Source organism: Oratosquilla oratoria, chromosome 2 (genome assembly GCF_046742065.1).
Source record: "Oratosquilla oratoria isolate Oo_2021 chromosome 2, ASM4674206v1, whole genome shotgun sequence".
Classification (NCBI taxonomy): Eukaryota; Metazoa; Arthropoda; class Malacostraca; order Stomatopoda; family Squillidae; genus Oratosquilla; species Oratosquilla oratoria.
In genome coordinates, this window is record NC_134778.1 from 42,342,935 (window position 1) to 42,360,598 (window position 17,664).

General features: G+C 37.9%; 1 protein-coding gene across 1 annotated transcript in view; it reads left to right on the plus strand.

Moving 5' to 3' along the window:
* The window catches only part of LOC143038584 (protein halfway-like), a 99,194-nt gene extending 85,679 nt beyond the window's left edge, over positions 1–13,515 (plus strand). Inside the window, exons 11-12 of the mRNA XM_076207989.1 lie at positions 617–917; positions 3,544–13,515. Coding sequence (XP_076064104.1) covers positions 617–880 — 264 coding nt within the window. The 3' untranslated portion in view covers positions 881–917; positions 3,544–13,515. The remainder of the gene's footprint in view (positions 1–616; positions 918–3,543) is intronic.
* The last annotated feature ends 4,149 nt before the right edge of the window (positions 13,516–17,664 follow it).

Sequence of the window (17,664 nt, forward strand, 5' to 3'; positions counted from 1 at the left end):
TTTCTGCATGAGGGGACAGAGTGGGGGGTTGCCGATTAAATGAAGTGGCCTTGCTGTGGATGTGCTGTGTCTTGCTACATTGCTTCTGACCCAGGGTAGTGGGCGAGATGCAGGGATGACTCGTCCAGGAGGACCCAAGAAAAGAGGAAGAGATGGATGGTGAATTGGAGTGGAGTATGTGAGGATGAAATGGGTGGGAGTGGACTTATGCCTTTGAGTTTGACTACCTCCCTTGTAAGGGGGAAAAGCTGTTGGTATATGTATGTGTAAGAAATGAAAGTGGTATGTCATATGTAAGACCAAGTATTTTGGGCTTGTCCACTGGGAGAGGTTGACCATGTAAATCAACTAAAGATAGCTTCTTTGGTTACTGTTAATTGACGGTAAACAATGTTACTGAGCATCTTTAAGGGGATATAGACATCAGAGATTCCATTCTAGTCTGTGCTAGACAATATTATTTGATTGAGGGAACCATGGTTAAGAGTGAGGTAAGTATTGGAGAGTAGTTAGTGTAGACTATTTTAAAGTTATTTCTGCATTGAAATTAGTCACAGTGTAAAAGATTGGATTGATGTTACTTCTTCCTCTAATAATTTTTTTTCCCTTTTTTCAGACTTTATTAAATCAGGAAGGTAAATTTAATGTTGAGTTCCAGAGAATCCGATGTGATGTTACCAATCAACCTGTCATACTTGTAGATGTGGATGAGAAATGCCCAGTCAGAAAGCCTCTGGATACTATTGATTACCTCAACATGGCTGTGGCTTTAGTTTTTATTATCTTTCTTGCTAACTTCCTCCACAATGTGTACAACTACCGAACATACAACAGATTGCCATGGATCATGATTTGTAGACATCGAAAAGAACAGCTTTGAGATTGAATGACTAAATAAATGGAAGAGAATTGGCAAGGTTAGTGTTGAGGATTACAATAACTTTTGCTATCCATCCTTTGCCATCTCTAGGGCTTTAGCACTTCTTTTCTAAGTATCTCATATAGGATGAGATTCCCACACTGGGTTATTATTTGTGTAGTTAGATGCAGACATATTTTGGGAATTTCATTGGCACTCCTATTAGCCATAGTGACAGCAGTCATTTTATGTTCAAAAACTAATCTCCATTCCTTAAGAAATGCTGATCAGCATTATATTTTACTATCCCTCCTTCCTACTGTTCTTAATCTCTTCTCTACCAATTGTAGACTTCTACCTCTTCCTTTCTAAGGCTTCTTTGATCATGGGATGAGAATGCCAACATATGAATATATATATATATATATATATATATATATATATATATATATATATATATATATATATATATATATATATATGTTTACCTAGTTGTATTTTGTGGGATGTTCCTGGGCATGACTAAAAACTGCATCCAGTAGCAAGGCTCTGATTGGGGACTCTCAGAGTTTTGGGGAAAGTGGAATAGCCCCTTAGTTGCCATTACTCCCAGGTCCACTCTTCCAACAAAAGGATAGCTTTAAAACCACTTGGAAACACCCTAGATCTGGCCATTGGCATCAAATAGACTTTGTGATCACTCAACAACGTGACCACTGTGATGTCAACCTTGGAAGAGCAGCAAAGGGGACAATGCACCTCTCAGACCACGCACTACTGTGCAGCAAAGTCGCTCTTGCTTTCAAACCAAAAAGGCAGTGCAGAAACACAAACATTAAGAAATTAAATGTTGCAAAACTCTCAGATGCAGAAACATGGTCCCAGCTAGAAAGCCACCTCAAAACCACACTCTCAGACTTCACCCCCAGTGGAACAGTTGACCAGTACCTGGCTGACCTGGATTCAATCATATACCAGGCTGGTGCTGAAATCATTGGATTCACAGGCCATAAACATACTAGACTGGTTCGGTGAAAATGATGCCCATGTTGAACCCATATTAAAAAATCTCCATATACAACATGTTGAATACTCAAATGACAAAAGCTCTCAATCCAAAAAAGACCAATATGATAAAACTAAACAACAAGCTCAACTCATCTTAAGAGAAATTAAGGACAAGTGGCAGGACAGAACAACAGAACTACAAGCTGCTGCTGATAATAAGGACATGAAATCCTTCTACTCTGTATTTAAAGCTGTTTATGGACCCCAATCCAGAGGCAGCTCCCCCTTTTTGACAGCTCAGGGTAAAACATAATTACAAACCCTGACAAAATTCTCACTCATTGGGCAGAGCACTTCCAGCAGCAATTCCTCAATACTCATTTCTCTTTTTATCCATATCTTATTGCACTGTTTACTCCTTGCCAAATTACCTACTTTTTCAAATATGTCTTCTACTACCATTTGTGATCTTAGTTTTATCTTTAGGGGTCGATTTCTATCCTTAGAATAGTGACCAATCCTATATACATCATCTACGTCTTTCCCTACATCTTGGGCTCCATCCTGAATTTCTTTTAAGATTGCTATTGCTGTCTCTTTTTCTTTTTCTCTCATGTACCTCACCAGACAATGTTTTTTTTTGTATTGTGTGTGAATATATATATATATATATATATATATATATATATAATCTTACTATTGTATACCTTCCCAAACTCTATTACTGACTACCTGTGACCATGTGTCATAGCCACAAATACAAGGTCATCAGCAAACAACAATTGGCTCACCTCCCACTTCCCTACAGTTTCTCTATCTCCAATCCCCTGCCAATCACCCTCACATCAACCTCCTATACCATCTGAACCATGTAAGCATTGAACAGCAATGGCATCATAACACACCCCTGATGCACCCCGACCTTGACTTCAAACCATTCACTCATCATTTCCAACCCTAACACTCTGTTACTCATATGAAAGATCCCAACTGCCCTCAGGAGGTTTCCATCTATCCTGTATATGTGCAATACCTCTTATAATGCCTTCCTGTCTACTCTGTCATAACCTTTCTCTAAATCCAGAGACCCCAAAAAAATCCTTTCTTTTTTTTTGGGGGGGGAAATCTCAAATATCTGACCAGCACAAAAATATGATCCGCACACCCTCTACCTTTTTTAAACCCACACTACTCCTCACCAATTACTCTTGTTCCTCTCTTAATTCTCTCTATCAATACCTTTCCATATGACTTTCCAACTACACAAACCCCCACTGATTTGAAGTAAAAGAGCAGTTAGATACAAGCTTGTTTATTAGAAAGAATTGAATGGCATTCATTGGATTTATTATAGATAAAGGAAAGAGGCCTTGAAATTATATTGTCTATAAATCAATTGGTCCTATGGTTAGATTTTTTCTAAATTCAATTATGGCATGACAGAGTTTTTATTTTATTTTATTTTTCATTACAAGGAAGGGTTAAATTATTATTCAAATGAAATATTGAAAAATTTATAGGTAATGAAAATATGACATGAAACTTCTTTGAATAAATACTGTTAACAAAAAAAAAAAAAGGTCATTTAATGAATATATATATGTGTATATATATATATATATATATATTTGTGTGTGTATATACATAAAACTGTTTATTACTTTTTTCTTTTGTAGATTGGAGGCATCATTTTTGAAGGTACATGGACTGATATTAACTGTATGTATAAGACCAAAGGATGTAGAGGGGTGAAATTAGCTACTAATGAAACACCATCTTTGTGAGACACTTCATGAGGCTTTACTGGTATTCATCTTTGTTTTAGTAAATGCATATATTGTTGCTCAATTATGGTGCTTAATGTTTAAATGTATGTATGTGAGTGGATGTGTGTATATATGTATGTATAGATGTATGTGTGTATTTATAAACACATGCAGAAATGTGCCTAGCGGCTGACCTATACATAGACCATTTTATTTGTTAGTTTGGTTTGCTACCTGGATATTTACAGTAATCCTTTGTTACTCGCGGTTAATGTGTTCCAGGACCACCTGCGAAAGGTGAAAATCTGCGAAATAGCGACAAAATATTTATTTTATTATTTACGTATAATTTAAATGTTTATGAACCCTCCCCATACTGATATTAAACCACCCTATATCTGTATTACCTTTTCCTACACTCTTATAGACTGTTTAAAACACTTTTGTATTAAAGAAAAGTTAGTCTGCATACTGTACAAAACTCTGTTACATGAAGTGTACAGTACTTGTACTGTACACGGAAATATCAGTTGTTACCCATCCCCTATATGTAGTAACATATTGCAAAGTGGAAAAAATCATTAAGTTCCTTTTGCTATATACAGTTTTAGTAACAACAATTGTTAGAATAAACATTTAAATTTTTTTTAATTTTCTTTCTCTCATATGATATGTACCAATAGTAAGGGGTTCTACTCACCATTGGTTTTATTGCAATCTGGCTTAAATGATGGCTATGACGATGAAGGTGACGGCAAAGGCGAAGGTTTTGTTGCTGGTGGCTTCATGCGGGTGAAGAACATGGTGATGGGGAGTTGTTGATGTTCTTTTTTCTTTTGTGCCAAAATCTTCTTGTAGGCAGTCATGGCACTGTTGATGAGGTTGCTGAAGTGCACAGCTCGGATCATGTCGTCGTCCATCACTTGTGGATGTCGTTGCAGGTCCTTAATGACATTGCACATGTCTTGCAGACCTTCAAGAGTTAAGCCATGCTCTTCTCTTTCTTCCTCTTGCGGGTTTTCGTCGTCCTCTTCTTCACTCGCTGACTAAGTCATTTCAGTGAGGTCCTCGTTGGTCAGTGGCTCTGAGTGGCACTCAATGAGGCCGTTGACATCTTCGGAAGTCATGTCATCGAAGCCATCCTTCTGAAGACGTCTAGCCAATTTCACAACCTCATCAACTGCTGAGTGATGCACTTCATCAGGAGTGAAGCCAGCATAATCATTCACAATTTGAGGCCACAACTTCTTCCATGAAGAATGAATGTTTGGGGCTTCATGTCAGGTAACGCTTGCTGGATATTCCTCAAGCACGAAGCTTTTGTGAAAGTCTGCCAGTATGTCTAGAGTGTGAAGTCATCTTGGTCTTCGGCAACAGTTTCTATCAGGCCCTGCATGGTGGTCCGGGTGTAGAGCGCCTTAAAAGCCTGGATGACGCCTGGATTAGTGCTGTGGTGTTTGGGGGCAAGAAGTCGATCTGCACACCGTCATAATGCAGATCAGTTGCATGGCCTCTAGCACAATCCATCAGGAGAAGCATCTTAACCCCTTCCATACGGTGCCGCATACGTAGGCGTCATGAGGAGCAAGTGGATACGCGAGGCTGCCATATCGGCGTCTTGCTTATATTTATTGTAGTTGCCCCTCCGTAATGACACTCTCTCTAAACTGAATGTAATCACATTTTCTATGGTTATCAAAATTCACGGGTGAAAGAGAGAACGATCGATATAAGCGGTGACTATATTTTATGATGCAAGTATTATTACGACATGTCGTACGGCTGGCATTGGCTGCTGCCCGTGAGATTTAAGGCCCGTACTGAAGAGGTTAAAGGGGAGGCCCCTTTCAGCTAAATACAGCTTAACCTGAGGGATGAAGCAGTTGATGAACCAGTCGTTTTTAAGGGCCTTCATTATCCATGCCTTCACGTTGTACATCCAGTAGACGGGTAGGGGAGCCTTGTTCTTGTTTTTCAAGGCACGTGGATCCCTAGACTTATAAATAAGCCCGGGCTTGATCATAAAGCATGTAGCATTCCTGCACATGATGAGTGTCACACGCTCTTTGTGGGCCTTAAACCCCGGCTTCTTTACCTCATCCTTGAAGAGGAACATATGGGACAGCATCCTCTTCCAGAAAAGACCCATCTTGTCCATAGTAAATACTTGTTCGGGAAGATAGCCACCCTCCTCAATAATCTGGGGGAATTCCTCCTCGACGTAGCATTGGGCTGCTGCTGTATCAGCGGAAGCAGCTTCACTGTACAGGAGAACACTCCAAAGGCCAAATCTCTTTCGGAATTTCTCAAACCAGCCCTTGCTGACCACGAATCCTCATTCTCTCTTGGGAGAATCACTCAATGTTCCTGGTTGGGGGTCGTCGATGTCCTCTTCATCACCGTCGTCGTTAAGTCCAGCAGCAACCACAAGGGTATCGTAAAGGGCCTTTGCTTTTGTTCGGATCATGTTGGTATCCAAACCTATGTTCTTCTTCATACAATCTGCAATCCACAATGCAAGAGCAGCTTCCATTTTTACTATGGTCTTATTGCAGGAAGTAATGACCCTTTTCACTTCTTTTTTAAAAAATATTGACGCCATCTGTCGTATTTTCTTCTCGTTTTTCTTTATGTAGCTAACGGTTGACTTGTTGATGCCATAATGGCGGCCAACCACGGCAGAGTTTCTTTCTGCTTTTAACATACTGAGAAGTTCAACCTTTTCTGCAATTGTCATTACCTTCCTTTGCCGCTTAGGCTGAGTACCAGAGGCCTTAGAAGTTGCAGCACATTTGGGAGCCATCGTAAGGATTTTCACAAAGATAAAATTTCACTTCACAAAGCAAAAGTAAACTTGTGGTAGGAACCGTGAGTCTCGGAACGTAGTGCACACAAGAGTGATGCATAGCTCATCCTTCCCACGCTGTCTCGCTTCTCGTGGATTTGGCGCGTATGGCGGGTATTTCTGCGAAATTTGAATTGATATACAGTATAATTTGAGAAACCCGTGATGTAGTGAAGGCGCGAAACTTGAAGCGCAATTAAACGAGGGATTACTGTATCTTGTTCTGCTACATACTTAGCAGTCACCTCTCTTTATGGGTAATGGCTGATTAATTGAAAAAATCTAATGGAAAGTATACTTTTATCCAAGAGCAACAGTCATATGCACATGAATATTTTATAGATGTGTATGTGATTCTTGGATGCCTATCAGTGAAACCCAACACCTTCACTTTCATCAGGAGGTTTGGAGATGGCTTTCATTGTCTGAACTGGGCCCAATCTCTCTGTCTGTCAACTTGGACAATTTTTTTCTCCATATTTTCACAAAAGAGCTGAAAGTGACAACTTCTCCTTCCTTCCACCTCTACCAAATCACAGACACAGAGACAAACCCACACTAATACAGCACAGTCTATCATATCTTCCCAGAGAGCTGCCCAGGAAAGCACAAGGAGTGTTGCTGTTTACTATGGGGCTGCAGGTTTTCAGTCAGTGAAATTAGAGGTAATATTTATCTTTATTCATTTCCTGTATCACTGGCTACAATGAGGAGAAGTAGGGAAGAAGTCACCAGTTGTCAGGCCTTTAGATATTAAAGAAAGGGAGCAAATAGTCAGGTTGATAGATACCTTGGGTTTAGTTACAAAACAAGGTGTCAGTCTATTGAGGCTGCACCTCCAAATGTAGGTGAGGGTGCTGATGGGTTTTGAAGATGGGCAGCACAGAGATAGTTCTTTATGGCATCTGCCTTGCAGGAGCATCATATGTAGATACTACCTGTTGGTCCTAGAATGTACATTAATTTCAATTAATGCACAAAAAGAATGCTATTGAAGAGATTAAGTTTATCTTGTTTATGCTTCCTACATTCTTTACTAGCATGTCAACCTGTTTATGGTTTACTGAATAGAGATTTTAATAATTGACAATAATATAATTATTGCCTCATGTTTCATTGGCTGGAAACCTGCAGCTCCTCAGTGGCTGGCAGCAGTCCTTGAGCCTTCCTATAGATATCTGAGAGGAAAGGTTAGACTGTTCACTTTGCTCACCATGATAGCCTGTCAGTCGGGAGATGGCGGACAAATGACCTCCATTGTGTCCAATCTTGACACATCATCTCCACATGCTGAAAATTAATGTTCTTCCTCTGGATGTCTGCCACGAAATCTATCCATCTTATGCACAGCCTTCGACGTAGCCTCTATCTATCCAGTACCTACTCCAACATCCTGCATGCTGGTCTTCCCTCTGGCATCCTTTTGACATGCCTAAACCATTGCAGTTGGTTCTTCTTTATTGTGAGTAGCAAAAGATCTACTCCTGAGCTGTTTCTTATATCCACATTTCTGATGTGATCTCTTTAGTTATGTGAGCAATGAGTCGCAGCACTCAGATTTCTGTGGCCTGGAGCTTGCTCCTCACCCTCTCTGTCACCGTCCATGTGTCACTTCCATACAACAGGATCAGCTTGTGGATTACATTCTATATGTCTTTTCACTTTCCTTGGGATATTTGCTTCTTTGAACAAGGGTTAGAAGAATCCTACATTCCAAAAAAAATTAAGAACCTGTTATTGACTTCTATCATTCTGTTATCATCGTTCAGTGTACAATACTTCCTAAATTATTAAAATTCTATTCTAATAATGTCAACTTCTATCTGAATAGTTATAGGTTCATGGCATTGATACACTACCATAAATTGTTTTAGCAGCATTGAGCTTCAATTCATAGATGTTAACTCTCACTCCACTCTGTAATGGTGTCCTACAGTTGTTGTCTGCTCTCTGCTGTCTTTGCTGTATCATCAGCACAAGTGAAACAGTGTGTTTGGTTTTCCTGTTCTTCTTGTCCTATCACTCTATCCATATACAAAATAGATATGAGGGGAGCATTCACCAGTTGTTAGCTCTAAAAAAGGTAGAGGAAATAGAAGTGCCAGAGGTGAGTTGCACTGAAAAAAATTGACTCTCACTCCAACTCTAGGTAATTTGAAAGTTGCAACTCCAACTGCGAGCAAAAACTGCTGACTCCTCGACTCCTATACTCTGACTCCACATCCCTTGTATTTACCTAGTTGTATTTTACGGGAAGGGGAGCCATGCTCGTGGTGTCCTGTCTTCATATCTCATTTTATCTAGACTGTTTTTAAATTCGTGTATCGTTTTTGCACACACCACATTTTCATCTAACTTGTTCCAAATGTCTATTACCCTGTGAGGAAAGCTGTTCTTTTTCAGGTCTCTTCTATAACTGTCTTTCTTGATTTTCTTTCCGTGTCCTCTTGTATCTCTACTATCCCATTTTATTAGGTCCTCACTACCAATAGTTTCTATGCCTTTTATGATTCTATAAATAGTTATCAAGTCTCCTCTCTTCTTTGTTCTAATGTCTGTAGCTCAAGTTTTGCTAGTCTCCTCATATGATAGTTCTGAGAGTGTTGGTTTTGCAGTGTCTAGTTTGCTCTTAAATTTGAGTATGGTTTTTGCACACACTATTGTTTTGTGTGTGTTTGTACATATATATATATATATATATATATATACACGTGTGTGTGTGTATTTACGGGAAGGGGAACTATGTTTGTGGTGACCCGTCTTTGTATCTCACAACATCTAGTTTGTTCTTAGATTCATAAATGGTGTTTGCACACACTATTGTTTCATCCAATTTGTTCCTTTTTTTTCGATAACTGTCCTTTTTGAGAGTCTTTCATGTCCCCTTGTTTTTCTTCTATTCAATTTAATAAGTCTTCTCGATCAAGGACTTCCATGCCTTTCATAATTCTGTAAATGACCAACAAATCACCTCTTTCTCTTCTTTGTTCCAGGGTTGGTAATTTCAGTTTAGACAATCTTTGCCCATATGTCAGTTTTGAAAGTGTTGGGGCCATCTTTGTTGTTGCTTTTTGGATTTTTTCTAGTTTGCTTATATTCTTTTTTGTACTGGGTGTCCATAGTCTCACTGCATATTCCAGTCTTGGTCTTATCAGTGTGACTAGTATTTTCTTTGCCATTATCTCAACCAAGTAATTAAAAGCCACTTTTATTGATCTTAACAAATTGTAGGCTTCTCTGACCATTTTGTTTATCTGTTTGTGTGGGGACATGTCTTTGGTGATGATTATTCCTAGGTCCTTTTCAGAACCAACTTTCTTTACTTCCTTTGCACCAATTTTACATTGTCTTGATATTCTTTTTTCACTTTTTCCAAATTCCATTATACTATATTTCTTAATGTTGAAGTCCACTTCCCACTTCTGACTCTATTCCCAAACCTCGTCCAGATCTCTCTGTAGCAATTCACAATCTTTTTCTGTACTTTCTTTAGTAGTTTTGTGTCATCAGCAAAGAAGTTCATGTAACATTCTACACCTTCATCCATGTCATTTACTATATAGCAAACATTATCTGAACCAGTACTGATCCCTGTGGGACTCCACTCATAATTTTTTCTCAAGTAGAATATTAATCTCTGAGCACCACTCTCATTTCTCTTCCATGCAAGAAATCTTTCATCCATTTCAATAGTTTTCCTTGTATAACTGCTAGTGATAGCTTATTACCTGTTGAGAATAATTAAAAATCTGAAAAATAGAAATACAGAAATACTGGAAAAAAAATATTGAACATAATGACCTTTAGCTGTGTATACAGTAGAACCTCAATTCTTGAATATATCACAAATCAAATAAACCAGTTCTTGGCCAAAAAATTCAAGGAATTTTTGTGTGGATGTCAATCACAATATTAGTTCTCATCCAAGTCAAATAGTTGAGGGGCTAGATTCAATTTTTTTTGGGAAAATATCACCCTGATAAAGCTGTGTCCACAGATCAGTAAACATTTTCAGCCCTCAACCAAATCAGCTCTGGAACAGTTTTGTAGAATGATTGTGGTCGAGAACTGAGGTTCTACTATACATGGAATATTATATAAAAATTCACCTTCATTGGATATGTGTTGGTTTCACATTGACTTAGTTGTGGGTTCAAATTTTGCACTTGTCTTTAATTCTCAGTAGTAACTGTTACCAGCCCCATGAGTCCAAACACATAGGGCAAAGGTGACTGCTTCATCCATAACCACATGCCCCCTGGTGTAGGCTCCTCACCTCTAGTCTTGTAGTTGTGAGGATTTTTCCAATACACCCCATGCTGCATACGAGAAAATGTGATATATTGCTAGTTACTAAAATTATGAGAACTTTTATTGAAAAGGCACTGATTAAAATTGACATTGGTAACTTTCCATACTCATGTGCATTGGCTCTACCACACCCATTGCAGCTAGAGGCTATCAATAGGATGTGAAAGCTTGTCACATGAAGTATACAACACATCCATCCAAACCCCTCCCCCCCAAAAAAAAAAAAATAATAATAATAATAATTATAATCCTAGAGAGTTCAAATTGAAACTTGGCCAAAATAAGTAGTTTAGGCAGCTATGAAACCCTCACAAAAAAGTAATACACTATTTAAGGGAGATTTTTGGGGGCCTTAAAGCAAAATTTCATGTTTTAGACATCAAAAAGTATGATTAATTTGAAGAAACATCTTTTCAAGTACTTCTATTATGCACAAGTCAAAAATATAAGGAGGTATTTGTCATGATATCTTATATATAATGTTGAGCTACAAGTTAGTAAAGAATTTTGAAGCCCATATTTTGAAACAAAGTTTTTAACCTACAAAATCTATAGTCTCACAATTTTCAAATGGTTTCATTGAGTATGGCTTTACAAGAATTGTCTTTTTAAAAATTTGTACAGTTAAAAGGTGAATAAGCTTGTTTGACAGTAACCAGAATGGATTACAAGAGGATGCCACTCCAAACAGATTAAATGAGAGGGGTTTGATCCTTTTAGGCACTGAGGAGTTTTCCCCCAGTTGATTAAGGTTATTTGATTTGTCAGGATGAATATGTTTGAAGGTGCAACTCTGAATGTGTTGTATCACTCAAACATACCAGGTACTTGTATAGTGGCCTTTTCATTTATATTGTGAGAAAAGTAAGTTCAGTCAATCTGTTGCCCCAGGTCTTCCTTGCAGATCTACAGCCTCAAGGAAACTGGCAACAGCCTCCAGGCAGGACCATAAGTCACTTAGGGAAGAGATATTTTACTGTTGTCTGGGGATTGTTAGTGTGAGGCATAGTAGTATAAGGTGTTCTGTGTCTTCTGTATGGGGGATACATCTAGAGCAGTTTGAATCTGTGGCCAGCCCTATTTTATGAAGGTACTGTCTTAATGTTAGATGGTGTCCTGAGATGTTGTTAGTAATCTTTACTCTTAACATTGTAGTGGTTTTATTATTCATATTGATATTCTTGTCACTAGCAAGCTAGAGTTGCTTGCACATGGTGTCATTGGTGCCCAAAGACAGAACATTTGGATTACCCTCAGCCATAGAAGCCTCTATCAACTAGCATTCAGTTCCTTGATGGTGGTAGGATTTTGACCTGGAAAATTTGTGTATGTGGCAAGTTGCTTTTGCTGGCTTTCTGGATACTGGATGTATCTTATAAAGATGACCTAGAGGCTATAGATGAATCAGGGAAGAGTGTTTAGAGGTTGGATTTTTGTTGAAGAAATGCAGTTTCATGGTTCATCTTCAGATTCATCTGTGGTATGGTGCAGTTGGGAGAACAGACTCAGCTTTAGACTGATTTAACTCAGCACTTCAGTGCCTTTTGTAGTACACCAAGCTATCACATCAGTGCCAGTCACAGTATAATATGCTCTGAGAAATATTTATATATTTTTACCCTTATAAGGGGAATAGGCTTTTGGTAGATAGACTTTTTATAATTTTTCAGACTCGTATATGAAAGCACTTTTATATTGAATATATTTTTCAGAAATGAACAAGATTGTTGTCATTACTAAAGAAATATATTAGTTATCAGCTATTATGTTCAGTTAACATGTTATGGAATTTATCAGGAATTAAGATGATATTGGGTCATGACTGGCAAGTTTTACTCAAAGTTACACATCAGATAGAAGTATTTTAGCAGATAATCATACTGTAGTGTCATTCAAGGATTTTGTTGGATCATTTATCAATCAATCAGCTGTTGCTTCAGGTTTTACTAAATGGAACCCCTACCCCCTACCCCACAGTGGCTGGCAATGGTCCTTTGAATATACCACAGGTCTCTTGGGGAAGAAATTCTGGATTTTCATCTGTGTTGTATCAATATGGGGTTGTTTCTTTGTCATATGATGAAAGTGGTAGGGAAAGGCAATCAATTGCCGGATGTCAGCACTCCATGTGTGAAAAAGTGTAAGAAATACGGTTTAAGTTGATAGAGAAAAATCTTGGGCCCAGTCTGGAGACTGAGTGCCAGCCTCTCAAGGCTGCACCTCCTGATGGAGGTGAGGGGGGCTGATGAGTTTTGAAAATGGGCAGCTTCACTGTCCATCTTGCAAGACCACCACATGCAGGTACTCATCATTAGTTCCTGGAATCATTTATAGTTTCTATGAACATAAACATTTTAGTGATATTGAACATTTGGTATAGCAGGTTGTTGTTATGGTTTACATTTATTGTACAGCATTTGTAGATATATTAAAACTATTAAATGCTTTTGGTGATGGATTGTTCTGGGGTCTTAATTAGTTTCTAGGTCAGTTTTCATGGTGATTCATTTGTTTTTACTACATCTTATTGAATAACAGGTTTAGTTGGCTTGCAATTTAAAGCTTGTTACATTGCATTTCACTGATGGAAAACCTGCAGCCACATAGTAGTAAGCAGTGGTTCTTAGACTTTTCCAGAGAGATCTCTGAGAAGAAATGTTGGACCTTGTCTTTGTTGTATTAGAATGTTTCAGCCTGTGGGTGGTAAGATGAAGAAGAAGAAGGAGGAGAAAGAGAAATATGGGAGCAGCTACTAGTTATCAGTTATTATCAAATAAGAAAATGGAGAGAAGATAGTCACAGCTGATAGAAAGAGATCCTGGGTTGTGAGGTGATTGTATTAATGGGATTTAAAACAAGTGGCAAGGAGAGGATTCTTTTTGACATACATTTCAAAGGACCACTGCAAGTAGGTATCCATTATTGGTCACTGTTTTAAGTAATAACACATATCAAAACATTATAGCTATGTTAGCACATGCTCCTATAATGCATTGGAGTATAAATAGTTCCTGTGGAGAATATACAGTTCTAAGTATGCATTTTAGTGTTCTGGTTAAGGTACTTGATTTTGGAAATAATTATTTACTCCATGGTCATATGTGCAGGGCATCACAAGTACCAATAATAATCTTACTAAAAAGCAAATTGAAACATGGAACTTTAATGGATACATTGAATTTTTGGCTCCTGACAAATATTTTCAATAGTGCCTTGCAATATACCTTAATATTATAGTTATACAAAGATTCAGCTTAAGAAAGAAGACCTCAAGAAGCTCAGTAGTGTATGTTGCTTATTAGAGATCAGAACAAAGATTTGTCATGTAGCAAAAATATGAAAAAGTGATTGTTTAATCACATTTCATGCTAGAATTTTAAGTTGACAGACCTGCAGTGATTTTCATAATTTTGGTTGTGACCATGGCACACAAAATATGTGGATGTGATTAGTGTTGATACGAAATTTCTGTAATTTAGTTAATACATATTACTACATTGTAGAAATTGCTTCATGTATAGTCTTTCCTAGGTTGTAAAGAGATGATTAAATTAGAAATATCTGCTCTTTTTACTGTAGATAGTAGACAATTGTCTGTTCTTGGCAAGTTCAGATTGAAGCCTTATCAATTCCCATATGTCAGTTAGTATTTTGATAATACACTTCATGCATTTTTTTTTATTTACATTTACATTTTTACTTTTTTTTTTTATAGGAAATTATGCAGAGATATTTTTTTATAGAAATAAAAATCACCAATCAGGGTGCATTAATTATAGAAGGCATAAATGAAAGCTTCAGTGGCAGATTATAATGAACAGATAAAATTGCAGCTATTGTAGGTAGGGCCCTTATAGGGGGGGCGGGGGCATATGCCCTGGGGCGGCATATTTAGGGGGGGCGGCAATTCTAGTCGCCCACAAGGTTGATAGAATAATTATAATAAAAAAAAAGGGTCAAAGGAGCCCTGAATATTTTACCATAATATACAAATTTTGCGTTAGAATCAATGGAATATGAAATATTTTTCCCTTATCCTTTCCGCAATAAGGACATTAAATAAAAAAAATTAAATCTGTTTAATTATTTTGCAAGCCAATAGCTAAAACAGGCTCTAAGGAATGGTGGAGATGGGGGTGGGGGGCATCACTGAGAACTTTGCCCTAGGGGGCGGCACTTAGGCATGTAAAGGCTGATTGTAGTACATGGAAATACTGGTTGCTTGTTAAAGAATTCTGTACCTTTTTTTGCTCACACTCTGTGTTCTAGAACTTAATATTTTTGTGAGTACTTTTTAAAGCCATGTCTGTATAGCAGAAGATTGTTTTCAATACAAATTAATGGGAGGGGAAGACAGCCAAATTGATCCTGACTTAGATAAGTGTTGCTTTTATTATTGTTGCTGTTGCTAACCTGCCCAAAGTGTCACGGAGTCATACCAAAGGAACAGTGAAGGAAACAGATCATCCTCATGGGCTCCCATCAGAGTTCCTCCACTCCAGATATGTTGTGTTCATGTGTGCTGCCATAATAGGTGGGATGGATTAAAGGTAAATGTGCTCACAAAAGCCTTTATCAATTTGTGTTTCTATGTATTGGTTGTTGTGTGACAAAAAGTATTAATTAGGATAATTGAAGGCAAATGTTTTCATGAAGGAACTTGGAAGTTGGTACATTCACTTTTACTTGGAAAAGTATATGCTATTAGTTGAGTTTTATGCCATTTGAGCTAATACTAAGAGTGTGTACCATGTATAACAGTAGTGTAGTGTGAAGCTCGGAAGTCAATATTATTAAGTACAAATTAATTTTATGAAAGTCAATTAATGTTACTGGGGGCCTATGCTGACAGAGTTGTGTTGCATGTTTATTCTGATTTATGTCCAGCCACAAGGCAGCAGTACATATATATTGAAAATAGAAGACATTGAAGTTGCAATATACTTCAGTATATTTTTCACTCTTCTATAGCATTTTTGAACACATTATTGACACATTATTCAAAATAAAATGTATCTGTTGCAGCATCAAAGATGGTTGTTACCATGTATTACTCAACATTGTTGTGTTTGTCACAGATGCTCTCAAGAGCAGCTTACCAGTAGTCCTTTGTATGCCCAACTCTGAGCAGTGGGTGGTGTCATTCCATGTTGATTAAAAATTTTCTATTAACCTTGATGGCACCTGTTTGGTGTCATAATTGATGATGTTTATTTTGGTATCATAGTCCTACATCTAGTTAGATTCATTAAAAAAGTGGGTACTGAATAAAATATACAGTAAATACATATGCTCGGATATTATCTTCATTGTGCCCATCCCATTTGTGCAATAATTAGGGGGCGTGACTTTTTGATTCAAATAAAGCCCAGTGAATAGTGCTTCCTCTTTCTAGCTCTTCATCTCTACTGTACACTCATACTGCATTTCATCTCCCCATTAACTGCAGCTTTCATAAACATTGCTCCAGTACCAACTTTCCCCTCTTTGAGAGAAGCAAAGGTTAACTCCCTCAGGTATCCAGTACATATCAGACATCTTGTTTCAAGGTTCTACAGCACTTCACCCCCTCCACCTATTAAGGAGAGGCTAACAGTTCCTGAAACAAGACTCAGGTACTGGACACCTGGAAAAGGAGGACCATCTCCTGCCAAACCACCTCCATGTGGTGCTCCTCAGTACCTGCTCTCACCTGGGTAGTGACTGAGAATGACAGTATATTAAGTCACTTTCTCACCCACTATCAAACAATATATATTTTTTTCTAACTGACAACCATCAGTCCTCTGGTGATGGTGCGTGCCTGTGGGGGTCTGGAAGTCCTTAGTCACAAACCACACTGTAGGCAGTATGGAGCAAACAAGTTGGCTTTCTGCTGACCCCAAAAACCTCCAACCTCCAAAAAATTAATATTTTTGAAAAAAGTTTGAGGACAAACTTAACAAATAATTTATCAAACATGCTGAATTTCATGGCAAACATACATATCCTCAATCACCACCCAAACCTCTATCTTCAAAATATGGAAACCAGTAAAAAAAAAAAAAAATAAAAATAAAACCAGAACATGGTAAAGGGGCATCGTCTGTCATCTACCTCTTCAAACAACACTGACCCTACACCAGTACCCCTATCATCTCTCCACAATTTCCAACTTAACTGTATTATTAACCAGACTATAAATACCCCATACTAACACAACATACACAATATAAGATGACACACAACAGCAGCAGCACAAGATTGTCCATAAAGATGGAAGTGCTAGTAAACTGCAGTCCATACCAACAATCTCCTCTTTGTCACACAGTTCAGATTTGTATGCACAAGGGAGGGCAGATATAATATTGCTGGGAAGAGCAGGTAGTCCATATCAAAAGGATAAACTTTACTCATTATATTATGTGGTGGCCAGCACTTGGTTTGTACAGTTCCTTATGACACCATTATGAATTATTAGATTGTAAGGGATTGTCTTCTATTGTGTTCATTGATTCATGTCCCAGATATGAGAAGAATATTTTGTATACTTCAGGAAACTATAACTGCTGTTCTGTAAGTAGATGCAGTTAGGGGTATGTAATATCTTAGTTCATTACTGTAATGATAAGAATTATTGCCTCAATTTTCAACAGCCCTCTGGCCTTACCATACATCTCTCTTGGAAGGAACATTGGATTGTTGTTTTTATTATATTAGTTTTGGTCTATTTCTTTGTTACTTGCTCATAGTTGTAGGAGGAAGGAAACAGTTATCAAATGTCAATTTTCCTTACATGAAAAGTGCGGAAGATGCAATTAAGTCCATAGAGATCTTAGGCCTGATCTAGAGACTGAATGTCAGTCCCTTGGTGTGGCACTTCAGGAGGGAGATGA